General features: G+C 40.0%; 1 protein-coding gene across 6 annotated transcripts in view; it reads left to right on the forward strand.

Moving 5' to 3' along the window:
* The first annotated feature begins 209 nt into the window (after positions 1–209).
* The window catches only part of ALKBH8 (alkB homolog 8, tRNA methyltransferase), a 54,359-nt gene continuing 26,750 nt past the window's right edge, over positions 210–27,818 (forward strand). The window contains exons 1-8 of one of the 6 annotated variants that reach the window (XM_039383452.1): positions 6,655–6,697; positions 11,128–11,208; positions 11,823–11,963; positions 14,629–14,869; positions 15,913–16,044; positions 16,912–17,007; positions 18,339–18,443; positions 22,148–22,218. In XM_039383452.1, the coding sequence (XP_039239386.1) occupies positions 11,161–11,208; positions 11,823–11,963; positions 14,629–14,869; positions 15,913–16,044; positions 16,912–17,007; positions 18,339–18,443; positions 22,148–22,218 (834 nt within the window). In that variant the 5' untranslated portion in view covers positions 6,655–6,697; positions 11,128–11,160. Of the gene's footprint in view, positions 229–6,621; positions 6,698–7,582; positions 7,646–8,891; positions 8,982–11,127; positions 11,209–11,822; positions 11,964–14,628; positions 14,870–15,912; positions 16,045–16,911; positions 17,008–18,338; positions 18,444–22,147; positions 22,219–27,818 lie in introns of those variants that run through there. The other 5 variants (XM_027712743.2, XM_039383454.1, XM_027712745.2 and 2 more) reach the window with 5 other exon arrangements.

Here is a 27,818-nt window from a genome sequence, read left to right on the forward strand (position 1 = left end):
TTGTAAAAAAAATTCAGTAAGTTAGGATGCATCTTCTTTGGTTTTGCCTATTCAGCTGAAAAACTAACAACTTCTGTTTTTCAGATATGTCAAGTGTGCATATAGATCCAGAGAAGTAAATGAAAACCAGATTACAAGAGCAGCAAGTGGGGTGACCCAAGTATCCAACCATGTTTTGTGTAGAAAATTTCAACTTAGAGTTGCACAGCTATTCTTCTTACGAAGAAGGTAAACCAATTGCATGAGCAACAGCTAACAAGACCTCCTGAGATGATGCCTGAACGGAACTGAAAGGATGGAGTTCTAGTTTAAGGAATACATTGCAATATTCTCTCCAGTCTCACTGGAGGCCCCAAGGATCTCACTTACGATGGAAATGAAATATTTAATTCTTTGTATGTAAACAATACTATGTCTTTAAAAAATAACTTCACAGATTGTGTCCAGCCTCAATCACCACATCCTTAAAAATGTATTGATTGATGAAGCAGACAGAATTAGTGCCTGATATTTCATTATTGTCCTTATGATACATTTGTGCCCTAAAGTTATAACTGTGAGAAATGATGGTTTCCAAAGATATGCAGGAAAGCAGGCTGCCTGCCCAGTGTAGATATCAGGGAGGACCCCTGTGTAAGGTCGCATTGCTTTCTGCATGCCTATCAAATCCTAATTGCTTGTGACAGAACTGAATTTTGCCAAGTTAGTGTAAGATTTTGACTGTAGGGCCAGAAGAGTATAATATAATTCCAACAGTAATTAAAAAATATATATATTTCCTATTTCTTTATGGAAAACAGGCATCAAGAGTGAAACTGTAAAGTACATGCAGACTTTGAAGAAGAGTTGATAATTTTCAGTCTTCATGTCAGAGAAAACAGAAATATTTTGTTGGAATCTTTCTAACAACATTGCTTTCAAGGCTAAACTAAACCGTGTGTTCACTGATTTGGAATGTTTCTTTCTCTTACTTCATATTACTTTTCTGACACCCTGAAAAGTGTACTAGATTGGCACAAGATCTTCCCTAGACTTTGCCTGAACTGCAGAGAAAGAGTCACGTGGGCAGTGAAAGCAACAGTTCTTGTTCAGCAGAGAATTATCATCTCTTCTTCAAAGCCTGCATGGCTTTGGAAAGATTTAAAGCCCCAAGTCTCCAAGATTGTTCACGCCCAGAGAAAAATTAGAAAATTAAAACCAAGGACAAAACAATTTCCTGCAATGTGTGGTTTGTTTAGTATTGGGGCATGTGGGACTTTGAAGGCTGAAGACTATTCACTGAGAGCCTTTATTTGAGCAGAAAAGGCTGGCAGGATCTTCACTGGGAACTTTTATCTGAACTTCATGGATATTTATGCTTTCCACTAGTTGGGCCTAGGGAATTTACATCTCCTTAATTCTTCCTTAATCAAATTAAGAAATCATCTAGTTTTTGACATATGTGTCCGCGTGTTGCAGGAACCTCACAAGAGTTGATGCTTTTGCACTGGCAGTATGTATAATGAAATGTCTTCAGACTTGCAGCATGTACATCATAATTACAGTAATTTCTGTCTTATGCCTGAAAGTTCAGAGGAATTTTCTGAGGACTCACCACAAAAGGATCAAAGATTTTCTGTTTATTGAAGCTTACAGATTGTGCTCCCAGTCTTAGTGCAATATTAATGGTCAGCAATATAGGCTCCCAGCAATATAGGCACACCTTTGCTGTGTCTCTGACAACAGAGGTTAAAGTTGTTCCTCCCTGGCTCTGATAGACAGGCTTGCATTTCATTAATGCAATCTCATGGCATAGCAGAAGTGGTCAATTTAGCTAACTTCTGTCTAATCCTAAACATTCACTGATCAGTTTGGTTCTCTATATGACAAGACCTGTAGCTGTCCCAGTACAGAACTGGAATCTTCCTACTCAAAAAAAGTTGTGTCGTCACACTAAAGAAACTTGTCCTACAAAAGCATCATACCTTCTAAAGGAGGCAGTGAACCCGCAAATAATCATGTATTTGTGCCACAAACAGAGTGTTGCCAAATCTTACAATTTTATCATGAGACTTATGCTATTTAATGTATTTCTTAAAGTTACAGTATGCTGAGTCTTGAGATTTCAGGAAAATTGCAGATTTCATTAAAGGAAAGGGGGAAAAAAAGTACTCCAAAGTCTTAAGTTTCTGGAAAAAAAGCTTGAAGGTATGAACAGGGTATAGCCTAAAGCTTAGAAGTCAGAAAGCGTACTGATATTACTTGACATTTTTAGTCTCTTGAGAATACAAGCTTTTTTTATTACTGATTTTACCAGGACGTAGATTTTTCACATCTCTTTCCATTCTTATGCAATTGCTAAAAAATTTCTTAAGGTTTTTTTTTTCTTGAAAGAAATATGAAATCTAGCATTGAACAGCACAAATGCAGAATCAGAATGACATTCAGCACAGAGTCAGCCTTGCTGTCTTCCTGAAAAATATAAGCCTTTGGCATTGCAGAGGTTTGATATAGAGAGTTTTACTATCACAAGCAGCAGCAGTAGCACATTTTGAATTTAGGTCAACACATATTTGTCAAAGTGCTTAACTATTACATGAATGCTACCCTAAAACAATTCATCTTGTGTCTCATCATTTACTACGGTACTCCTCTGCAGTACTAGTCGCGGATGATTTTGAGCTGGATTTTGTGCTAAGAAGTTTCTTCTTACTTCTGAAACAAACTGTTATCCTGAAATATATCCTATTTGTCATGATTCTTAAACTGCAGTTTCTTAAATCGAGAGATTTGATACAGAAAATCCTACTATCTTCTTGTGATTCTCTTTTAATTCAGTTTGAAAGTAATGGAAATCCAGTATGATCACATTAGGCTAAAGCATGGCTTGGCTTAGTTTGCTAGGGAGTAAAATTGTTTTTCCACATATGGACCAGTAACCTCCTGTTTGTTGAAGGAAACAAAAGTGTGTTTACTTGTTATCATAGAAGTTGATTCCCAGGAACTGACAAATACCTTGACTCTCCCTGGGAATGTGGCAAAGATAAAATAGCTAACAGCATAGCAAATATTATAATTTGCTCCTGAGAAAAGTGAGCAGCATTTTATTTTTCACCTGTGAGTAAATGGGAGCGTGATATTCTTCTTTAGAAGACATTTCCTCATTATCAATGAAAAAAAATAGAGCCAGAGCAAAGATTTTCTGATATAAACTTCATCTTAAGAGAACTATTAAACCTTAATATCAAACTAGAACATTTAAAACCAAAATGGTATTCATCATAAAAACTAGGTTTTTAAAAAGAAATATTGAGATCTCTGCCAAAGCACTTTAAATCAGAGATCATATTAACATCAAAGGTAAATGTATTTGAATCCTCACTTCCGTGACCTATTTCATGGGTTAGTCAGTGATAATGTTGTTAATCACAGAGAGATGTATTTTTACTTGCAGTCAATAAGCACTGTGGTATCTGTAGAAGGAGTCTGTATCCACGTTATCTAGCATGGGAGAAAACTGCACAGTGCTTCAGGGCCTAAATTATGAAGGGAATAATAGTTCTGATTTGACCAGAGTAAGCTTGTATGAAAATCCTTCTAACCAGCCTTTAACTGTTTTCTCTTTAAGTGGTGGAATTTTCCTATGTGAGAATGCTGTTAATAGAAGCAAAATCTCGATGCATTTACAGTGGAAATGATGTTGCCATATGCATGATAAATTCTTGACCAATACTAATCATACAGAGATACTTAAAAAAACCCAACCCCACAGGGAGTTTGTTCTCACACGGAGAACAGGCATGGACATGCAAGTAGAAGAATGGAGAGCCCACACAATCTGGAATGTGGGTGCTTAAGAGAAACAATCTTTGGGCAGGTATTTTCCACTTGTCAGAACAAATTGGTAATGAATTACAAATTGATTTCATTAGTATCATCTTTTCAGTAGCTTTCAGGGTTGGGTGTTTTCCAGGGCTGAGAGCCTCAGAGAATATTTTAATAGAGACAGCAGCTGTTGATGTGGCCTGGTTGTTCTTTCCCATTCATTTTGGCTCACAAGAAGACCAGATGATGCTAATGCTTAGTGTTCACAAAGGTTAACAAGATATATGCTATACTCTTACTAGGTAGGCAGTTAATGTTCACACTTTCCATATAAGACAACTTAAGCAGAAGATCTGTGCTATCACGAGACCTTGCTACCCTCTGTGTGGGTCAGAGAGTGATGTAATGCCACAGACTGTGGAGGAAGGACAGAAGTGGAACCACCCTTCTGACCAAATACCACCTTCACAGGCTGGTGGATGTGCCCTGTCAGCCTCACATCCTTAGTGCACTTGTACCTCCTGCACACAGAATAGCTGTGTGCCTGGCACAGGGAAAGGTACATGCTCCAAGGGAAGCATATGATTCGTTCATTTATTTGTTTTTTTCTGAGTAAGCACAGCCATGGGTAGATTGCTCCAGAGTGTGGATCTGGGACAAACTTGAGGAGCTGGCTTTTGTCTACAGATTTACAGGCTCATCAATCACCTTACATACTACCCACTTGGAAATCCCACACATAATTGATATTGAGGAAAGTTACATACCCACAGGAGACTGAGGGAGGAAAAATAAAAATAAGTTTGGTACTTAAATGGAGAAAGAAAAAAAAAGTTAGAAAAAAGTTAGGCTTTTGGTAATAAGCTACAGTGAGAAGTAGAATATTTGCCAGGTGAAGACAGAAAAAGTAGGTAATCCTCAATTTCAGTATTTTGGATAAAGAAGGGGGAAAGGCTATGTTTAGGGGCACAGTAGTGCCCCTAAGGGCTCCATTAGTGGAGCTCCATGAAGAAAAATGAAGGAAAGGCTTACACACTGAATCTCTGATTTAAGGGACCACTTTCTCACAGAGGGAGTCATGAGCTCTGGAGACGCTTCCTTTCAGCGGGGCAGGTCACTCAATGGCGTGAGTTTACTCTGCAGCCTTACTGGGGTTGCTAGCCAGCTCAAGGATGGAGCAGTGAAATATTTATGTACAACCAGAGGCTCGACTTCACGTGGCCTTGTCTGGACGGGCATGGTTTTGTCTTCCTCTGTCCCTAGTGTGGCAGCGTGCCAAAGGTAACATGATCAGTGCTAGTGGCTTGTCCAGGTGATGGTCTCTTCTAGGGAGCGCCTCGGCCTGGGGGAAGCTGTCTTTAATGCACCCCAGCCTGAGGGGTGCTGCCTTTAGTTCATCTTGGCCTGGGGGAAGCTGTCTTTAACCTGCAGTGTGGATGTGCCTCCCACTGGCTGGTTTTGGATCCCTCATGCTGGATGAGGCTCTGCCCCAACCTGCTGTCAGTGAAGGAGCGGAGGCAGGCGTGGGGTTGAGGGATGGTGCACCACTGCACGTGGGGTTAAAGCACTTGTTCTGTGCAGACTCAGAGGGAGACTCTATCGAAGGAGAGGAGGATGACAAAGAGTTGGCTCTACCTGGAGAAAAGGCAGCACAAAGAGGCCCTGCTGGCAAGCAGAACTGGGCAGCACGGAGTGAGCAGGAACAGGAGGTGGCACAGTGACAGTAAGCATGTGTCCATGGCAGGCAGTCGTAGGGGACTGCTCATGCCCTTCCCCTTGCCACTCCAGCTGCTCCCCTCAGCGCTGTGAGCCCCAGACCTCTGGGCATGGATATCCCTCCCCTAAGCAGTGGCTGCATGCCCCAGGAGAACATCACCGCGGTCATCATGAAGTCTTGGTGCAGAGTACTGGCTGCTGTCAAAGAATCACAGAATCAATTAGATTGGAAAAGACCACCGAGATCATTGAGTCCAGCCTTTGGCTGAACACTACTGTGTCAACTAGACTATGGCACAAAGTACCATGTTCAATCTTTATTTAAACACCTCCAGGGACGGTGACTCCACTACCTCCCTGGGCAGTTCATTCCAATGTCTAATCACCCTTTCTGTGAAGAAATTCTTCCTAATGTCCAACCTAAACCTAACCCTCCCCCCCCCCCCAGTACAGCTTAAGACTGTGTCCTCTTGTCCTGTCACTTGTTACCTGGGAGAAGAGACCAAACACCACCTGGCTACAACCTCCTTTCAGGCAGTTGCAGACAGTGGTAAAATCCTCCCTGAGCCTCCTTTTCTACAGGCTAAACAACCCCAGCTCCCTGAGACACTCCTCATAAGACTTGTGCTCCAGACCCTTCACCAGTTCTGCTGCCCTTCTCTGGTCACACTTGAGCACCTCAATGTCTTTCTTGCACTGAGGGGCCCAGAACTGGACACAGTACTCGAGGTGTGGCCTCACCAGTGCCGACTACAGGGGGACAATGACTTCCCTATTCCTGCTGGCCACACTATTGCTGACACAAGCCACTATGCCATTGGCCTTCTTGGCCACCTGGGAACACTGCTGGCTCATGTTCAGCCTCCGTCGATCAGCACCCCCGAAGTCGTTTTACTGCGGGCAGCTTTCCATATGCTCTTCTGGCAGCCTGTAGCGCTGCGTAGGGTCAGTGTGATCCAAGTGCAGGACTCCGCACTTGGTCTTGTTAAACCTCAAAGTTCGGCTTCCTCGAGCTATAATAAAAGGACAGACGTCTGCACTCTTTGGAGCCCCTCCGCGTCCCCGTCGCCTCACCGCCGGTGCGAACCCGCCCGCCGGGGGCGGGGCGGCGCCATGACGGCGTTGGGGGGGCGGTGCCGGCCGCGCTGCCCGCCCCGACATGGCCGCCTGCAGCCAGGTAACGCGACCGCGAGGTCGGGGCCGCCGTGTCCTGCTTCGGCTGGGGACGGCGAGCAGCGGGGCACCGCGGGGGCGGCCTCTGCCGCAGACTCCCTTCCCCGCCGTGCCGCCTTGTGCAGGGAGCCGAGCCCGCGGCGGCCCGGCCCCGGCTCTCTCTCTCTGACCCCGTCTGGAGGAGGTGGTGTAAGGGGGATAAGGCCGAGTCAGCCCCCGCGTCTGTCTTACAGCTTTTACAGCCCCACCCCGTGTTTACTCAGAGCAGAGCAGCACGGACACTGCTGTGTGGATGCGGAGGCACTGGAACAGATTGCCCAGAGAAGTTGTGGATGCCCCATCCCTGGAAGTGTTCAAAGCCAGGCTGGATAAGGCCTTGAACAACCTGGCCTAGTGGGAGGTGCCCCTGCCCATGACAAGGGGGTGTTGGGACTGGATGATCTTTAAGGCCCCTTCCAAGCCTTTAACATTCTGTGATTCTGTGACACGTTCCTGTAGTTATCCGATTATCGTTGTTGTTTGTACGAGTGCCCAGGGCCCTCGGGTTTATGGGCTGTCGGTGGGAGGTTTGTGTGCCGGCTGTCCGTGGCACAGGTGGGGTGGGATAAGCCGCGGGGTTGTGCTGGCGCCTTCAGGTGCATTTGACCCATGCTGGAGCTCTTAAACCTCCCGGGTTTGCTGAAATTCAGCGGGGCTACTGAATTTCGTGTTGTTGTTTTTGTTTTGTTTTGTTTTGTTTTGTTTTGTTTTCCCCGCGAATTTTGATGTCTGTGTGTATGCAGCATCCGTATACGTTTTTATTGATGTGTCCACGGCACAAAAACAAGCCAAAACTGAGTAAGAAAACCAAACTTATCCCTGATCGTGGCGCTCCCTCTGCCGACGGCCGCCGCTCAACTCCGCCCAGACACCAGCATTTTCCTTTTCAGAAGCGGCTTCTACAGCAGATAAGGTTCCCGCACTGCATAAAGCTTTACGTTAACCTTTATAGTAGTTTCAGACCATTTGTGTGACCTGCTGTAACCTGAGCTCGCATTCCAAGGGCGAACTCTTTCGATGTATTTTCAGGAGCTACTTTTTTAAAATACTTGTGAAAGGGGGTGATAAGAGTAATACATGCAGCAGTGGATTATCCCTTTTTCTTCTATAGTTTTGTTGGCCTTTGTAAAACGGGCGTGAGATCCTACCAAATGAGTTTCTCACTTCCATGCAGTTTAGTGTGATTCCTTTACTCGGAAATCAAGGCAAACTGTTGGTTTCTGTGCCTGCAGAATTGAGCCTTGGGTAATGATGCAACAGACAAGGCAGAGAATTTAGACCCAGTTCAGAGACCAAGCTGAAGCTGTCTGAGAAGCTTCTGCAGTCTCAGCCATGCAGGTAGTACTGTTTGAGATGCCTTCAGGGGCTGGAGGCAATACTGGCAAGCGTGACACAGCACATTAAGAAGGTCTTCGGCTTCTTGAGCAGCAGCTGAAAGGACGGGCGTTGTGGAGCAGGGCATCTCTGCCAGTTTTATGTGCTGTTTAGGCAGCTGAATCACATCTCATCTGCCCCTTGTTCTGTTGTTTAGTTCAGAGGTTATGAGGAAGTAGTCTTTTAGCTTCAGTTTTTGTGATAGTTTGTTAAATATTGTGGCAATGACTTCTCTCCTTTTGCCTGGAGAATGTGGGAGTTTGAGGACCTGACTAAAGGCCTGACTAAACTTGAGAACTGCTTCCCCCAGAGATCAGATGAAGTTTTCCAGTAGATGTTATGAGAAAGACCTGAGCCTTTTAGTTTGAAATCATTTTGTTCTGGCTGAGTCTATTCTGCAGGAGCTTCATGACAGTGGTCTGACTGGTATGAGTGATGTGCATAGTCTCCTCCACGCTTTTCCATCTGAACCAGATTTGCCTGGTTCCAAAGCATTAACTTGTACTGTATTTCTATTTTCTTTCTGTAACCCCTCCTCACCAAGTCAGAGATGTGTCTCTCCTGTGCTTTCCTATGAAGTAGTTTGAGACTGCCTGACCCCCTCCCCAGAAAACCCTGCACATGGGCCATCTATAAAGCTGTTGGCCTCTGTGCACCTGTGTATGGCAAGAAAAGTTGGACGTGCCAAGCCTTTTGGACCAAATTGTGTAGATGGTGGTGCTTATGGATGTGGTTTAGTGGTGGACTTGGCGGTCCTAGGTTAATGGTTGGACTCTATCTTACAGGTCTTTTCCAACCTAAATGATTCTATGAAATCTCATAATTGGACAGCTTGGTAGGCTTGCTGAACGACCTTACAAATCAGATAAATCCTGGTAAGGGTAACTCATTAGATGCACTTAGAGGAATGAACTTGATGTAAACTTTTTGGGCTTCTTTTCATGAGACTTTTATTTTTCCCCTCTCAGGTACCTTAGCTTCTATGTATGTTAATAGGTTTTTTTGTGGTTTTTTTTGTTTGGTTTGGGGGTTTTTTTGTTTGTTTGGTTTGGGTTTTTTGTTTGTTTTTTTTTAGTTTTGTGTGTGTGTGTCTCACTGTGCCTTTTTTGATGTAAGCAAGTTTGAGATTTCTTGATCATTATTTAACTAATGAAGGTTAAGAGGACTGTTGCTCTCTGTGTGTTTAACCCTATTTGTTGATTAAGTGAAGAATCCTCAGAGAACTATTTTGAGTTACTTGTCTTTAGAAGCAAGCATGTGTTTTTCAAAAAATGAGCTGTGGCCTATTTGCAGGTCTGCCATCAAGATGGGAAAATAATTATTTAAGAAAATACTAAGATATTTGGGAAGGGAAGGGAAAAAAAATCAGAGTATAAAATCAGCAAAAAACCCTAGCGAGCATTGTTCCTTTGAAGGGAAATGGGAGACATTTGCTATCAAATCTGTAATAAAAATAATTTTACAGAAATGAAGATTGATTCTATAACCCATTGATCTTTTCAGCCTCTACACTTTATATTTCTGAAGTCACATGAAATAATGATTTCAGTAGTCTCCTCCTTTTTCTGAAACTCTGCCCTTTCTGAGTTTTGTCACTTGTGAGATTTTCTTCTCATACATTTTGCCTCCACTGCATGTTAGCACGGCTGTGCTTGAATTCACTCTGAGTAAGAAAGCTTAGGAACTGTCAAGTGTCTAATGGTGGTAGGATGGATCTTGGTGCTGAGTAATTTATTAGTTTATTTTTTGTCAGACTCAGAGATAAATATGATCTTTATGTGGTCTTTATGTGTGAAACTTTAACAATGCCAGGAGGTCAGGGTTCAAACCTGTTATGGCCATGCATGTGCTGTCTCAAACTTGACAGCAGGCCTCTGAAACCATATCAGATAGAATTGTTGGAGCCTACCATGCCAGTGACTTGACGGTGTTTTAATTCATTTGAGACCACTGTAAAATTGGGTTTGGGAGTGGAAGAAGAAGAGTGGAAGGAAGAACCAACAAATGGAAGGGAGTGGCAAAAGACTGAGTGTTTTTTGGCAGCATTTGTTCTGCTCCTGTTTGGAGAATTAGAATCTGTTATTTCCACAGAGTGCTTTTGTCATTCTGATTCCCTTAAAGATTTTTCTCTTTCAGTGCAGTTAATAGTTGTGCAGGTTGATGATGGTAATGCTACAGCAATCACAGGGAATACGTAGTCACAGCTCCTATGCAACACTTTAATGTTTTATAACAATTTTACTAGCATATTGGTGTTTGTTTAAAAGAAAAATTTTGCTAATTCATTCAATACAAAGTTGCAGCAAATACTAATATGACTTTTTTTTTACCTTTATCATTTTTTGGTGGTACATCATCATATTATTATGATTGTGTCTGCAGTTTAGGTATTGGGAAGCAGCTCTGCAGTCTCGAAATCTAGAAGGCATGTAAGTGGATGACAGACTGTTGGAGCAGTTGACACAGTTAAATAAGTACATATAGAAGTGATTGACCTAGTTTTGTTTTTTTCTTTAAAATACTGTAACAAAAATGTTTTTTGAGATGAAGAGGAGATTAGGTGAAAGGATTGTTGCCAGATCAATGATAATGAAAGAAAGGAAAAGGACAGACAACTGCAGTTGTCTTGTCCAGCTGTACTGTTAGGAGGATTTTTGGGAAAGGGGAGAAGAAACCGCTAAAATATGGGTAAGAGATTATGCTATAGGGAGAGACAGAGGCAAAGTCAAGCTACATCAATGTTTGGGAACTTTGTTATAATCTTACATGAGGTCTGGACTCTTCCCTTGGCTTTGAAAGAAGTGGGAAGGGAGAAAGGAAAAAAATGTAGGCTCAGAGAGATGTAGGAAGGTGCTGTATGATCTCAATATAGCAGTAGACCAAAAGTGGCAAAAGATGCAATAAAATCTGGAGAAGGCTAATGACCCTTAAGTAACTCACTGCTTGGTAAATATTGTGTTGCCCTGAAATTCAATAGTTAACATATATATGTACACAGTTTTTTGTTCCTTCTCATGACAGGAATGTGATTTGCATTAAGTTTGGCCTTGGGAGATGTACAAAATGAAGTGTGGAGCATCCTGGTTGCTTGTTCTTGAACATATAAGTATTGAACACATTTTTCTAGTCTCAAAAAAAGCAAGTTTGGCCAAATGTCATACTTGTTTACAATTAGGAGCCAAATGAACAGTTCAACTCAAGCATTTGATGAGGCATGAGAATAACTTAGAAACTGTGATGATACAAATCTCATGGCAGTTTCACATGTATCTTTTTTCTCATGTTGTGCTCTGGAGAGACTGTAGAGAGAAGGAAATAAGTTGAAACTACTGTGTGAAAACAGGGGAGGCAGACAGGTTAAAACCCACAAATGGGTGTAGTGATACTGTGAATAAAGGAGTGAGAAGGAAGAGAAAAATTGGAAAATAAAATCAAACATCATGACAGTCTTTTTAAAGCTTTATTTTTGGGAGAGATCCTCTTAATAAAGCAGAGTTTAATAGCAGAACTTCAGAGATGGGGAAAACTCTTCAATTGACTAAGGAAGAGCGTACTTTGCAGGCTTGGTTTTGTCAGCCCCAAATAATTCAAAAAATCTGGAATTATCTGAACTCCTATTACTGTCCTAGAGATGACATAGGAGACTCTAGAGCACACTGAAGTACTTAATTTTTCAAACAGGACACTTACTATGTCTTATTACTTCTGCTTTTCAGATCACCAGCATGGAAGCTAAAACCAGCAGAGATCATTTGAAAGTCCATAAAATGAAGAAGAAGGTATTGAGGAAGCAGGTCAGAGCTCAGCATACACTGATGAGACATGAAGGCATTGAGTGCATCTCCCATGCCACACAGGTGACTGGTAGTTGTGATTTTGATGGTAGTGTAAAAATGCTGCTTATCTGTGTTCTGTTCTCATGTATGCCTTGTTTAAAATGCCGTTCTCCAAAAAGCACTTCCTGACACCAAGGGTTTTCTCTGCGTCTTTGATTTCAAAGCAGAACTGTACTTCAGCAGTTCAGTGTCCGTGGAGAGACTTTGATGGGCTTCGGATAAGAGTTTTTTTAACCTGAAACGGTAGTTCCTTGGGTTGAGGAGAAGGAGGAAGCATGGGAAATGTTATTGAAGTAGATAAACTTTTCTTCTCTTTCTCTGTGATTTTTTTTTCTCAGGCTTTTAACTTGTGTATCTTTCTTGCCTCTGTACTTTTTTTTTATCAAGCGTAATTTGTCTCATCTAAACTCCCCATTAAAAATATGTCTATTTTAGAAATCTTTTCCACTTTATTTTCTTCACCTAGATAAATTAAGGCTGTGGTTCTGTGGGATTTGCACTGATTGACTGACATACTGCTGTTGAAATGGGGACAGCTTTCTCTTTCCTTGCACAAAAGGGAACAAGATAGGAAGGAATTCTGCTTTCTTGTGAAAGTTCATTCTGCTTAATGAACTTTATCATGAGCCACTTTATTCCCTAATCTAACGGAAAACTACTCAGCTTTTTGATTTTCTCCCACAATAGAGTTATAGCAGATCAGGTGACCTCACAGATACTCGTGTAGGGAAAGATGACATAAACTTGCAGACAGAGAGTGAAGAAGTTAGAGAGTTTCTAATTTCCCTCTGTTATTTGTGGAGGGATACTAATGGCTTGAAACGCTGTAGAGCAGTATCGTTTATTCTGTCCTTGTCCATCTTGATCCTGCAAATTCTTCCCATTCATATGTGGAAACATCATTTAGATTTTTATACATTTTTGTAACAAAGTTTGATTTAGTCTTTACTCGGATTTCACACTACGTGGACAGATGTTAAAATGACTCGGGAATCTTGTATATATTGTAAACTTTTTGGAAGAAAGACTATGTTTTTCTAGTGTTGTTTGGAAATGGGTCTGTAATTTGGGACTTGTTCCCCTTCAAACTGTCCAAGGTACGAAATTATGCATCTAGTCTATCCAAAGAGAAGTTTTGTGGTCCAGGAAGATCCTTATTGGTGGCAGAACATTTGAATAAGTGATATATGAAACAAAATCATAGTGCTAGTGGTAAATTTGTGTCAAGAATACAGAAAATTATTTCAGGCTTTGTGCAAAGTTCTGATTATCTCCAAATTGCTCAGTCAGAAGAACATGGTCAGTTGCTGCATGTGCTGCAGCTGTTGCGTAGTGTAGGTCTGTGTAGATGAAGTGAAAGCACTGGTTTGAGCCTCTGCATGTCCTTCACATACATAGACCTCTCCATTAATAACATTCTAGAAAACAACAATAATTAATAATGAGGTGAACTTTGAAAAAGGTGATCAGTAATGGACAGCCTGATGCAGTGCTTGGAACAGATGTTAACAGAGCCATTGCAACAGGCAATACAGCAGCACTCACTGTATAATTTTTTTTTTTGAATAATCCTTCTCTTCAGTGCTAAACCTCGTTTTATGGTTTTTTAGAGAAGTGAAATGCTGTCATTTGAAACAGTTGAACACTTTCACAGCTGCCTTCAGAAAAGGTCATAGAACATTTATAGACTTTTAAGGAAAAGATTGTCTGAAATCTTTCTGGAAAGGTATTACATGGAATTAATCTGAGGAAATTGTTCTGGCAGTTTGGAGTCACATTTACCCTTGAAAAGGGTCTTAAACTTCTTTCAACCACTATGATTAGATTGAGCATCCAGTTATGGCATATAGATATACAGATGGCAAAAGAACTTGTTAATTTATTTTGAAAAGGCCTATGTATTTTCAAAAGATATTTCTTGAACAATAGTGCTATTTTGTTGTTTCTTGTAATATTTGGCAAGCCAGCAACAGTCCTCACAAACTGCATGTTCCTTGGTAGTTTTGGACATAAATCACTATGAGAGCATAGAATTAAGCAATTAGGCATTATGCATTAAGTAGCCTGTGTTAACTAAGGATAGGACATAAATCCCTTTTGTTTATAAAACAAGCGAGAGAATTTTCAGATAAAAATGCTGGAGCAGAACTAGATGCTGTGTTTCTAGAGGTTGCTGCTTATTTTTGGTGAACCTGATGTATGAAGGACTTACGGTGGGACTGGGAATATCGATCTCTATGCTTGGAGAGACTTCTTGACAAAGATGAGAAAACCTGTCTTAAAAAAGGAATCAGTCTTTAAAGGATTTTCTATCTGGTTTTGTTAGTGCTAACAGGTCTCTGGAAAAATTGTGTTTTAGATACCTTCAAAGTTATGTGTGCCAGTGTCACCGTTTGCCTGCAGTACACTTGACGCACGTGTGCTGATTCAAAGCATGTATTAACTGAGGAGGTATTTCTGATAGAACTTGCAAGCCTTTCTGCCAGAATGTGTGCTAGGCGAGCAAAGGTTGCCTGAGCCACATACCAAGGTCATGGAAGCGTAAATATCCCATGTGGACTACAAAAAAGAGTGCTCATGGGCTTAATTTTTCTTTATAGTGCTGCTCTCTTGGTAGAGTGTTAGTTTTAAAGGAACTGAGAGTAATCACTAATTCTTAATTTTTTAAAAATTCCTTTTCAATTAGAACCTGGTTATTGCCAATGCTGGTCTTGGTAATGGGATGAGTAGAAACCAACTGCTCAGGATAGTAGAAGAATATGGAGAGGTGGAAACACTCTTAATGCCACCGAATAAACCATATTCATTTGTGAAATATGAGACAACAGAAGAAGCCAAGAAAGCCTTTGATACCCTTAATGGAAAAGAAGTAACATTGGAAGACTGTGGCCAAAACGTTGTTCTATATATTAATTTTGTGGAAAAAGGTATAGTTTTTTCTGCTCTCCTGTATATCCAACTTCCTGCATATTGCTTTCCTTTGCATTTACTTCCTGTGTTCTAAATATAGCTAAAAGCCCACTAGTTTTTGTAAGTAGACACAGAGAATGAAAGCTAGAATCTAAGATTCAGGACATAAAATAATCTTTGCTCCTTGTATTTCATGATAGGATACTATAATTTGAACTCTTTTACTTGGAGGCAAAAAAAAAAAAATTAAGTAATTTTCTGACCATTCAGTATGCATGTGAATGTTTTGTGATTAAGGAGCCTGGAGATCTCTGAACAGTTCATTGGATTTCTTGCATGACCTTAGTCTTGTAATTTCTATCTCAACTCCAAGAAGAAAAATATGCACAATAAATTTTATGGCTTTTTCCCCCCTTTCCCCCAAATTGTGGGGGTTTTTTTGGCTGATTATAAGCTATTTACTGTAAGAACTGTTGCTCTTTCTTTGAGCTTTTATAATGTCTAGAGAAAAGGGTTCCTGGTGTTGGTCTGTACATTCTGACAGTGAATAGATTTTTAGCTATTAGGATAGCAAACTGAATGTCCCTACATCATCAATGCTTGTGTTCACCTAGGGATTGCATTGTACTACTCCATATTTGTGCATATTTGATTACAGAGTATTCTCTGTCTAGAGAAGCAATCTGCTGATATGGTACATCATCAAAGTTCTACAAAATTAAAATGAAATTCAGGTAGAACCTTGAAGTGACTGGGAAATTCTGCTTACCATTATTTTGACAGGAAAATCACAAGTGGTTTTGTGTTTGGGTAGTGTGGAGTCTTGTTGGTCTTATGCAGTAAAATTTTTAGGAAGTGCTTTGCATGATGCGAAACTTGAGCCTTACCCTGTTTTATCATGACAAAAGGGGATCATTCGTTTTCCAAATATTGTATCGTTAAAGTAAATATTTCTACAGCTGCACTATATTCTCATACAAAATAAATATCCCTTCAGGGAACACATGGTTTTATTTTCTCCAAACAGTGACAGTATTCTCCTTTTTTTCATACACCCTAGTTTCCTTGCAAAATGCTGTTCCTACAAGCTTACCTCCAGGCTTAACGGTAATTGAAAAGATTATTTCTCCAGAGGAGGAAAGGAGGATGTTGGAAAATATCGAGTGGACAGGAGATGAAGATACTCAAAGTGGTGGGTACAACTATAGGAATCCAGGTCTTTTATGCTGTTTTTTCCTGCAGTTTCAGTTTACAAGAAGTCTGCATCTTGGTAAATGTGTTGTCTGAAATGATTGTGTATTTGTTCTTAGTATTTTAGAAATTGGGTCTTATACTGCAAGTGATAGACTCCTTGGGGCAAGTGGTCTGAATTGATGTTCTAGAGTGGATTTACTTGATTAACACACCTGCATCCAAAACTAACTAAAGTCTTTTTTTATGTGTTGTGCCAAGCATAAGACAGTTCTGTGGAGGTTCCCCTTGTAATTTGATGGCCGACCGAGGAGCTGTGTGTTCTTTTAAATAAAAAATAATTCAGTGAGACACATATTCTGGTTGCTTTTTTTGCTTTCACTTGAGTTCCGTGGAGTTAAATCCCTTAATAAATAACTTCTTAGCATTTGCTTCAAAGTTTCTGGGTAAATTTTGTTCCTTGGAGCAATGCAAGGGGTTATGTTGACCTTAGCTAACATGTAAAGTGGTGATTGACGAATATGAAGGATCTTGATCTTGTGTGAATATCTGTAGGATATTCATCAAGTAAGTGAGTTCGGAGATCAGGACAAGAAAAAAGATGCATTAAGCATGGCTCAAGAAAACTCTACTTCTTGCATATGCAAAACCACCATCCATTTGGTTTGAAACAGCAGTGAATGTGATGCTTGATGAAATACAAGAGATAATAGGGCAGAAGTGTGTGCCATGAAGGACAAGGGTGACATATATTGTTTTGACTGCTAATTGAAGAAAGTTTAGGCTTAACAGGAATAGGGAAGGATAGCAAATTGCCTGTACTGTTTTGTGTAGTCTAATCTTACTTTAAACTTGTGTGTTTTTACAGCCCAGAAGAATTTAAAGCATAGAAGAGTAAAACATTTTGGATATGAGTTTCGCTATGATAACAACAATGTTGATAAAGACAAACCTTTACCTGGAGGTGAGAACTTCCCTATTAAATCATACTTATTTTGCACTGATATTTGAACCATTGTGTGAAGCCTTTAAGCCTCACTGAGGTATGGATGTGAGATTCTAGTTGGACAGCCTTCACTGTATCTTAAGTACGCATCAAACAGTACTTTTGAATGAGATCCATTCCAAATTATTGTGAGTGCTTTAAGCTTATTTTCCAATCAGCTGGAGCCAGACCTTACTGCCCTTTGTTGAGGTCCAGTCAAGTAAGGCTTTTAGGAGTGTAATTGTCATTCTTTTTTAGCTTTTTGTTTCATAAAACAATTATGTGTTACAAATTGCATATTAATTTGTTTGGGGGATGTGATGTATATTGCTGTATATATTTATCTTGATTAACTTGAAGCTTGCTGGATGCATACCAAAATAAAATTTCCTTTGGACTGAAAGAAATTTTGAAAAGGTTTTAATAACTCTTGTTTTGAGTTGAAAGCTGTGAGTCAGAGCAAAGCAAGTGAGTCATCTTATAATCTTAGATTTAAAAATAGTAAAATAGGGGAGTTAAATTCCTGTAAAACTTGAACGTGTTTAAGGTGATGTGTACTGGGATGGATGCAGCATCTATCTGGAGGATTCTGATTATATTGAGGTTTTAACAGTGAAGCTGTACCATCATAAGAGCATTGATATTTGAATTGTTTTCTAGTCTCGCAGCTGGACTATTTTACGTGTGAGAAAAGCATACACACTTCTTGCATGAAAACAACTGAAAATAAAAATAGGTTCATGGAAGGACTATTAGTAACATTTGTGGGTGTTACCTGCAACAGACTTTTTCAATTACGCCCTTGGGTAAAATAGGAAACCAAAGCTTCACTGAAGGACTATAACTTTCCTTCCTGTTTCAAGACCAGCTTATCTTGAGCAGAGTTTTTTGGTCATATTCAATCTAATTCAGTAACAAATTTTCAGGAAGTAATTTTTTTAGAGCTCTCTGCTCAACTTCTGACTCTCTGCATAATAATTTTGCTTCTTGACTGAAAATTTTTTACTGTAATTGGTGAAAACTTTACCTCTGATTTGATGTGCTTTTATTTATGTGTAGAGATACTGCAATTTGCAATTGTAAGGAGCCTTGGAGAAGTGGCCTTTCTAATTTTGAGATCTTATAAATACATTGGACTTGGACATTAGGCCCCCAATTCTGACATGTATGTTAGTAATCATTATTCAAGATGGACTTGCATTTATATAAAGCTGTTTCTGTGTACTTTTACAGTTATATTTATTGTAAAAAGAAAGGATAAAAATGTAAAAACTATCCTGTTTTGCTTACAGTTCTGTTTCTATAACCAGGTCTTCCTGAAATTTGCAACCTATTCTTGGAGAAGTGCTTAAAGCAGGGATATATCAAACATAAACCTGATCAACTGACTGTAAATCAATATGAACCTGGACAAGGTAAGTTAATTTGTCTTTCAAAAATTGTGAGTTCTTTACCACGTTTAAACCACAATGTAAGGTAGGTAACTAAGCACCACATAGCTACTTGCTCACTCCCTCTTACTGAGATAGAGGAGAAAATTGGAAAGATAAAAGGGTGAATACTCATGGGTTGAGAGCAAGACAGTTTAGTAAGTTAAAAAAAAAAGAAATAAAAAGAAAAACAAGTGATGCAAAAAAAGCCCAAACAGTTACTCACTACCAGCCAATCAATGCCCAGCCAGTCCCTGCGTAGTGACATCCCTGGTAAACTTCACCTGTAGTTTTATTGTTGATCACCGTGTCATATGGTCATATGGAATATTCCTTTGTTTAGTTTGGGTCGGTTGTCCCAGCTGTGCCCCCTCCCAGCTTCTTGTGGCCCCTCGAGCTGACTTGTTGGCAGCGAAGTATAAGAACCATAAAGGACCTTGATGCTGTGCAAGCATTCCTCAGAACTAGCTAGAACATCCACGTATTATCTACACTGTTTTCATCACAAATCCAAAACATAGCACCATACAGGCAACTGTGGAGCAAATGAACTCCATCCCAGCCAAACCAGTACAATTTCACTGAAAATCAGAAGGAGTATAGCATCGAAATGTGACATGGTGTAGGGACAGGATTTAAGCGCCTGCTTAGTGTGTTTCCTCTGTGACCAGAGATGCTTTGAATCAAAACTAAAGTCTTAATACTGGTTTCTGAACCTGGAAGCTTGTTTTTAGAAGTGAAGTTTTTGATACCACTGCTAAAGAAAATGATGGTGTTTCAGGGTCCAGGCCCATGACATAAAAATAAAAAGTTATAGGAATAGTAATATTTTGTTTAGTCAAGTGCATTTTTTCACTCCAAACTTATCTTTCTCCCTGTAATGTGTATACAGTCTCCAGGAAATGGCTGTTGCTGTTATTAAGTGTGATATAATGTGAGTATATGTGATATATGGACTCTTAAGTATGATGCAAGAAGTGTTCCCTTACCTTAGAAATAAGGAATTACTGTATTTCTGTAACGTTTCCCAAGCTGGAGACATCTGAAGAGAAATATGCTTCTAATCTCACGTCTAGGGAATAAATCACATGCTGTGCTTTTTGCTAAACTCAGTCATCAAGGAGAAAAATCTGGCACGCTTTCTAGATTGAATATCTCATTTGTCCTTAGGAAGAAAGGACAATGGCTTTACTCTCAGAATTAGTGTCTGACAGCTATTACGGTGTCTGCCCAACAAGGGTCTGAAAAGCTGATCCTATTTGCATATCTGACAGTCTGTTAAATTGATACAGTCATGTACTTCTGCCTGGGACACCAGAGGAGATTATTTAGAACTGTAGATTTCTATCTGGGATAGAAACAGGTTTTTTTAAAAACAAACAAACAGAAAACCAAGCCCAAAGCAAAATACCCTTTCTTAAGTGCAAATTGTTAGGATATGAAAGAGCAGAGAGTGCAGTCAGATTAATGCTTTCAGTATTTTTGTTCCGAGCCATATTTTCACTGGAAATCACACTTGAAACTTTAGAAAGTGACTCATGGCTTTAGGTATTTAAGCTGTAGGGGCCACACATAAGACACATTAAAATGAATTCCTTTTTGAGGACACTTTTTCCATTCAGGATCCGAATAACATTTGAAGTTGTAGATTTATACTTGGATGTTACCATATACTTTTGAATGCTTACAGAATTATTAGTTTAGAAGTCATCCAGTCCAACCCCCCAGCGAAGGCAGGGTGACCTAGAGCAGGTGACACAGGAATGTGTCCAGGTGGGTTTTGAACATCTCCAGAGAGGGAGATTCCACAACCTTCCTGAGCAGCCTGTTCCGGTGCTCTGCCACCCTCAGTGTAAAGAAGTTCTTCCACATGTTGAAGTGAAACTCGTTGTGTTTTAGTTTATGGCCATTGCTCCTCATCCTGTCACTGGCACCACCAAGAAGAGTCAGGTACCATCCTCTTGGACCCTGCCTTTGAGATATTTATATGCATTGGTGAGACCCCCTTTCAGTCCTCTCTTCTCTGGAGTGACCAGGCCCAGCTCCTGCAGTCTCTTCTTATAAGACAGATGCTCCAGTCCCGTAATCATCCTTGTGATCCTCCACTGGACCCTCTCCAGTAGCTCCTTGTCTTTCTTGTACTGAGGAGCCCAGAACTGGACACACTACTCCAGATGTGGCCTCACTAGGGCCAAGCAGAGGGGCAGGATCACCTCCCTCAGCCTACTGGCCACACTCTCCTGATGCACCCCAGGATACTATTGGCCCTCCTGGCTCCAAGGGCACACTGCTGGCTTAGGTGACTCTCCTTTTATGTGCTGGATATATGGAGTATAAACAGCAGGCAGGTAGGTCAGTGTGTTCTTAGTTGAGTTGTGTGAGTGACGATGCAGAGAGCTGTCGATGTTCTGCTGCACAGTGAAGTACACAGACTGCAGCGTGCATCTGAAGGCAGAGCCTCAGTGCTTTATAGAGGCAAAGTTAAGAGCCTAGCAAACTGTATCTGTCCTTGGTTTTCAAGTCCCACTGATTTTCTATCAGATTAAATGCTGACCTCATAAAACACTTGTATGGCTTTCACTGAAACTAATGGAATTCGGAATATTTACATCTGGAAGTAAAATCTGACATGTAATAAGGATGCTTTATAGAGCTGACCAACACTGTTAGAAAAAACTGTTTTCAACTCAGGAATTCTTTAGTGTCCAAAGAAGACACTGGTAAGAGTTTTTAAAAAACAAATAAAACTGTTTTGGTTTGGATCAAATAGGAAATCACTCTATCTGTCTGGGCCTGCTATGGAGTCAGAGGAGGGTGTAGTTGCAGTTCTCCCAAGCTGTCTGCTGGCCTTGCGCCACTGCTGACTGCCGTTCCCCACCATGTGGTTAGATTTTGCTGTGGCACACACACTGCTGTTTCAATACTTGATGTTAAAATATGTAGCACAAGCTGCAGGAATTGGCAGTTTCTTTCCAATTAGAAATTCTGAAAGGAAAAAAAAAAACCCTCAAAAAATTACTGTCCTTTTGGCGGTTCTCAACAGTATGTGTTTACTCAGACACACATCAACAGATGTACTACTGAGGGCTTAGCCTAAAAATGATGTGTGCTCTGCCAGGAACTGCAAAGCAGAGGCAGGGCTTGACCCTGACAGTGCCTGCCTTTGTGGTAGTAGGTCCTAATTCCGAAGCTGAGACCCTTAACGCAGCCATTTGCTTAGCAAATAGAGAGATTTGGGATTACTCCTCTGTGAAGAGGGTGGGGGAGAAATACATGGTTGTGGATGAACTAAAGCCCAAAGTTGTCAAATGTCCCATAACTGCTATTGCTAAGGGCTAAACTGCCTACAAGGAGAGCAAAATCATTTAGCTGCTCCCTGCAGCAGGGAGAGTATTTGGAGTCATCAAGAGGTGAGGCCTTTGAATGCCCTGTACTGTCTTCTAGATATTTCCGCTGATTATACAGGACATTTAGGTTAACTGTGTCAATCTAATCTGGGCATGTAAATCAGACAATTGCTCTCAATTCTTTTGGAAGGCAACTTTGTTGTTTTATGATAACTGTACATCCCAGTTTTCCATATGGACATCCATGGAAATAGAGCTTCCTAGCAGAAATAGCACTCTATTACTGTTGTTTTTGTTGTTGTTGTTATTATTATACTGATATTTTTGTTTTTTCTTGTACAGGAATTCCTCCTCATATTGATACACATTCTGCTTTTGAGGATGAAATAATCTCTCTCAGTTTAGGAGCTGAGGTAAACTTAATGTTTGCATGTGGTTTGATGCTTTACTGAGAAGTTTCATTTTTATATTGTTTAATACTAGTTAATTTGATTTTCTGTATGTCTGTTCACATTCACCCGTGTTTAATTTCAAATTTGTAAGGTAATGTGATATGCTAATTAAATAAGTAACTGCAGTTCAGTGTTGTCAGTGGAAGATTTGCCAGTGATATCAGTGATTTTTAAATCACTATTTTTAAATCTTAGCATCCATTTCTCCGTTGACCTTCCTTCATTTTGTTTTCATCTTAGAAAACGTTTCACTCCTATTTATGTTCTACTTCCATTTTCCCTGCAAGATCCCCTGTTCCCTCTGGTCTTCATAAGCCTCCCATTATTATTGTATTCAGTACATTTACAGTAGGCTAATGTAGATGTTTGACCTGTAGAAGATCCAGTCAAAGTCCGAGCCCTACTGAGCTAGGTGAGGGCAGAGATAGGCTCTAATTCCATAAACCCCTAATGTTCACAGATGATGTAGACAAAGTGTGGAAAGGGAAATGGAAGAACACTGAACTAGCATCTGTATCTCTCTTACAGGTAGTATTCTCCTGTTACAAAACAACAACTTTGCTCTATCTTACTCTTTAGCAGAGAGATAAACATGAATGGATATTCTGAGCACTGATACTTTTTGAATCTTTAGTCTTATCTTTGGCATTGACTTACTAGTTTCTTGCAAGTTGTGTAGTGGTTGTGGAGCTCCTGGCACTAGGGGTGAATCTAATGAAGGATAGCTTTTTCAGTATCATGTGTGGCAGTGGCACATCTGTGTTGTTTGTCACTTGAAAATGGGAGGTCAGTGTTGCCAGTTCTCTCAGTTTGGCTGTGGGTGTATTTATCCACCATTCACAAAAGCATCCAGTCTAGAGTAGGAGTATCATGGATTAGTTGTGAGGGTGGTAGCTGCACAGTGGCAGTAGAGTTCTTACTACTTTTGTTTTGAAATCTCCCAGTCTGGGGGAACTTCCTCATGTGGCTTTGGCACCTAACGTCTCAGAGGTAGTACATTCTCCTCAGTTCAACAGCCATGTTGTCTTTAACAGTGCCAACACCTCTGTGCTAGGTGGCACATGGGAACATCCATTTCTTTCATGGAGTTTCTCTAGGAGAAGGGTTGTAGTTAATCTTCTGTGCAGTTTATCCATCCTAAGTTTAATTTTTCTAATGTGTCTGTGCTGAGCATCCAGAGCAGCACAGCAACAGTAGATGACCCCAATTTACAGTTGTTCCTATGTTGAACTTATAAATAAAAAGTTACTTTAGTTTACTTTATAAAAGCTATATTGGTATTCTGCCTCAGTCCAGAGCCTCAAGCTTTCTAATCCTTTCTGTTTCACTTAGAAGGCTGAGGCTGGCACAGATACTCTGTTTCTGCATTGATGTAACTCCATATGCAGTACTTTTCTAGATTATTGCATTACAGCATACCTTTGTGATGCTCTCAGAGATGGCCAAAAGCAGAGTGATTTTAATCATGTGAAAAATACAAACCTTTCCAGGAAGTGGACTGCCTGGAGCATTATGATGCTGTAAAAAGTTGAAGTGTGTACATTTCAGCCATTGAGACAGCCAAACTTGGGCCATTTCTACATATTTCAGGCATAGGTGTTGGATTACAGTCTGTTACGTATCTCCCAAGTTTCAATGCCTTTTCCTAATAGGCCATAAATGCACTTTTCAGGTGCAGGCGATCAAAACACAGATGTAGTAAAACAAGCTAGTGGCCCATGAAATGCTGCCATTAATAATTTAATGGCTTTCCTTTCTAGTACTTTAAAACTTTTTATGATTTCTTTATGTGTTTTTCTGCACTTCGCTCTTCATCTGCTTTTAAAATGAAAATATCAGTTGCAGTAATTTGTGAGTTAGCTATTTTAGGAGTAAAGCTCCCTTCTCTATTCCCACGAAAGCTTACCATGTACAAAATTTACACACTCTTGTTAATAAATAATTGGAGCTACATATACAGCATCAACCTTTGGTATCTTTCTCTTCTCTTTATTCTTCTCTCTGTAGAATGACTGGTTTCTTTTCTACCTGAATAAACTAGGCTACATTTTAGTGGAAAATATACATAAAGTCGTATGTTTTTTCCTTCTTTGTTATTCTCAACAGTAAATGCACATGTTTAAATAAAATGTGCCGTAAAGAAAGAACCTTGCAACCCAACTGATTCTGCATTCTATTTCGGAAGTAGGCTAACCAGACACTTCAGAGAAAAAGAAATTAAGCAGAATGCCTCACTATACTAAGTCATGAAAAAAGCATTTCTTTCAATTGCTGGTATGCTTGTCCCTCCAGGATCTGAGTTAGGCAGATTGTGGTAATTAGTAACTAAAATAAAAATGCCCATCATCCAGGTCATTAATGAAGATGTTAAACAGTGTTAGTCCCAGTATCAGTCCCTAGGGGACTCCACCAGTGACATGTCAACTGTGCTTTGTGCCACCGCCATCTTCGGTGATACCTTGCAACCTAACTCACATTATTGAGACTCAGTCTTTTCCTCAGTGGTGAATGAGTTTATCCTGTAACAAAGCACTGTGTGCTATTTTGCTAGAGGAATTATTGTAAGTTTGATTTGTTTCTGCAAACCTGATTTATGTTGAAAAAGGAATAGTTGTTGACATGTATGTTCATTTTAAATATGAACAAAAAGTCTTGAGAAGAAAACAAGGGCATGATTCTTCACAACACTGTATTTGTCTTGCATCAGATAACCTATAGCAATCCAAGTTCTTAGGTGTGTATGAAATGAGGTAGAAACATAGGTGTGAGGTTCTCTTTCGTATCTCAGTCACCTGAAACAGCTTTGTCAAGAGGCTCAGTTTTGTCCTGGTTGGTGCAATACATTGTGTTTTGAGTAGTTTACAAGACAGATTAAACTTGATTCAAAGGAGAAAAATCTCATTATTACTTTGTACTTCTGCCTAGCTTATAAAGCCTACTAAATAGTTTGAGGGCAAAGCAGTGAGATGTGATTTGTCTTGTCCCATAATACTTCCGGAAAAGTGGGAGATCTCACTCTAATCACTTCTGTTTGTGACCCATTTCTTTGGCATCTCCTAGGAAACTGCAGAATAAAGTGAGACTTATAGAATGTGCTGCGGGATTGTAATGACATTTTATAAATCACCACATTCACCATTCACCCTTCCTTTATAGGAACCAATACACTGAAAATATTAATGAATATCAATTTCAATGCTGTGTTATTGAATGCAACTTTCTTTTATTCAAAAATTGTCATAGCAGAAAAGGAAAGGCAGAGGTGTAAATTTAGTTGAGCAATCTTTTATTAAGCTTAATGGCAAACCACATCCTGTGTCTGTGAATTTGAACAAAGTACTGCAAAACAGAGATCAGTCCTTTCTGTTGAGAATCTTTTATTTCAGTTAGGTGTTATTTTCAGTGCCTCCATTTGGTGTCTCTAAAGATATATAATTGTACAGTGTTTTGTCTTAGAAGCCTGGCCAAGCTTGTAACTCTCTGAAAAAAATCCTAGTTTTAAAACCTGTGGCAAATTATCTTTTGCAGGTTTACAGCAGGAGCTTGATCAATGTTGAGATTTCTGGTTTTCCACTTTTCCTAATTTGCCATATTACATGCTGTCATGTAAGCCTTGATACATTAAAATTTTAGAAATACAGAGGCAGTATTTCTATAATGAGCTAAGTAGTGCTATGAACATATCCAAGCCATGAAAGAATTTTCCCTTCCTTGCTGCAGGTCTCAACCCCAACCAACAGCTACCTGCAGTCCCTCATCAGTTCTGCTTGTTCTGTCCAAGACTGCCATGGGACACCCAGGGCAGCATGGCAGAGAGCCAAGTTTGCTTGAAGGGCATGACACTATATTGTTCTGTCCCATTTTCCTTAGATCCAGCCCTGATGTGGAAGCCCCAGGGCTCCTTAGTTTCTGCTTTTCCTTGAGTGCCATGCTCTTCTTCCTATCCCTGAACCTTGGGCTGTCAGAAGGCTGGTGTAAACAATGAGAATTGCTGTGATGCTCTGACTAGACCTTGACCTAATGTCTGCAAAGGGAAAGCTTTAGGGTTTTGAGTCTATAAAGAAAAGCTGTAGCTCTCCTAAGCCTTGAAAGCAGAGCAATGCTACAAAGAAAAACCCCACGAGACCTTTTAAGCGACCTTTGAATACAGTTGTTCTAGAACTGAGAGAATGAGGTGTGCTGCTGTACTCATCTCTCAGTCTGATAATTGACCCTTTTTCTGGCACTTTCGCTTCTTATCGGTTGATCTATTTCCAGTCTGTCTCGGTTAACAAACAGAAACCTGTAGCTAGCATAGCAGCAGCTGTTTCTGTAATAACTGCTGGAGAGATTTTATGAGAAACCTTTGGAAAGTCTAGACTATACCCAGCCTTTGACAGTTAGCACTTGTTTTGTGTCTTGTATGAGCTTTAACAAGGTAGGCAGACAGTGGATATTGCTGTGCTAATTTTGTGGTCCAGCTCTTATTTTGCTTATCTTCATTAGTTGCTGATTCAGTTCAATTTGCGGTTTACGTATATATCGCTTTATTTTTCTTTTAAGGGAAGGCAGAAAGCATCCTACCTATTTAAGGAATTACTCTGGTAGTGGCTATACCAAAGATTTTTCTCTGTCTATGCTAGCAGGATGATTGTGGTAGGTGAAATTGATGGGTATTTAAAAAGAGATTATATTGGCAGAACCAAAATGCCTACTAACCCAAATGGAAGACACTAATTTTAATCACTGCAACCCAATGCTGAGTTTAGAAGTTTGTTCAGGTGAGAACATACGAAATACTGCCTCTGTATTTCTAAAGCTCAATAGTGTGCTTTTCAGATCTGTAAGACACGTTTCTTGCATTGTACCCTTCTTACAGTCATGAATTTCATCAGTTCTTACAGAATAGTGACTTGTAGTGGTTTCTGTATCATTTAGCTCAAAATCCAAAGGGACTATATTTATAATTGTATACCAAGTTTAGTTGGTTTGTTATATTTCAAGTGGTATTTCATTTTTGAAAACTAGTGAAGAGCTTTTCCATGTGAAAGATAACCTGACCACCACAAGTTAAACGCATCAGGCTTCATAAATCTGTTTCTTCTGTTTGCATTTGTTCTGTATATATATATATATATATATATTCTATGTGTTTGTTTGTTTCTGTCCATGTCATACCATGATGTACTGTCACTGAGCTTGGATGAGATACAAGACCCATCCAAATCAAGGGAGAACTTTCTGTTGATGTAACTGAATGTTGAATTATCCCCTCTGAGATGAGCAACAAAGCCTGCAGCCCTTCATGGGAATATTTATAACAGTCTTACTGCCCCTTTTGGGAAAGGTGAATATTCAGCAAACATGCTGTTCTGAGTTTTTATTTCTGTGCTGAATATCTCTTTCCCATTTGCCTACAGTATTCTGTTTGCAGATATCAACACATCCTGCTGATATTTCCACCTGATGAGTTATTTTAACCTTTGGAAGGATCCAGAAAGCCCAGCTTTCCTGTACGCTATTCAGAGGGAATCTGTCCTGCAATAAAATATTGCCTCCTTGGTTGTTTATAGATTGCTTTA

The sequence above is a fragment of the Pipra filicauda genome, unplaced genomic scaffold (genome assembly GCF_003945595.2).
Source record: "Pipra filicauda isolate LSUMZ 115617 unplaced genomic scaffold, ASM394559v2 scaffold30_size5312502_pilon, whole genome shotgun sequence".
NCBI classification, from domain to species: domain Eukaryota; kingdom Metazoa; phylum Chordata; class Aves; order Passeriformes; family Pipridae; genus Pipra; species Pipra filicauda.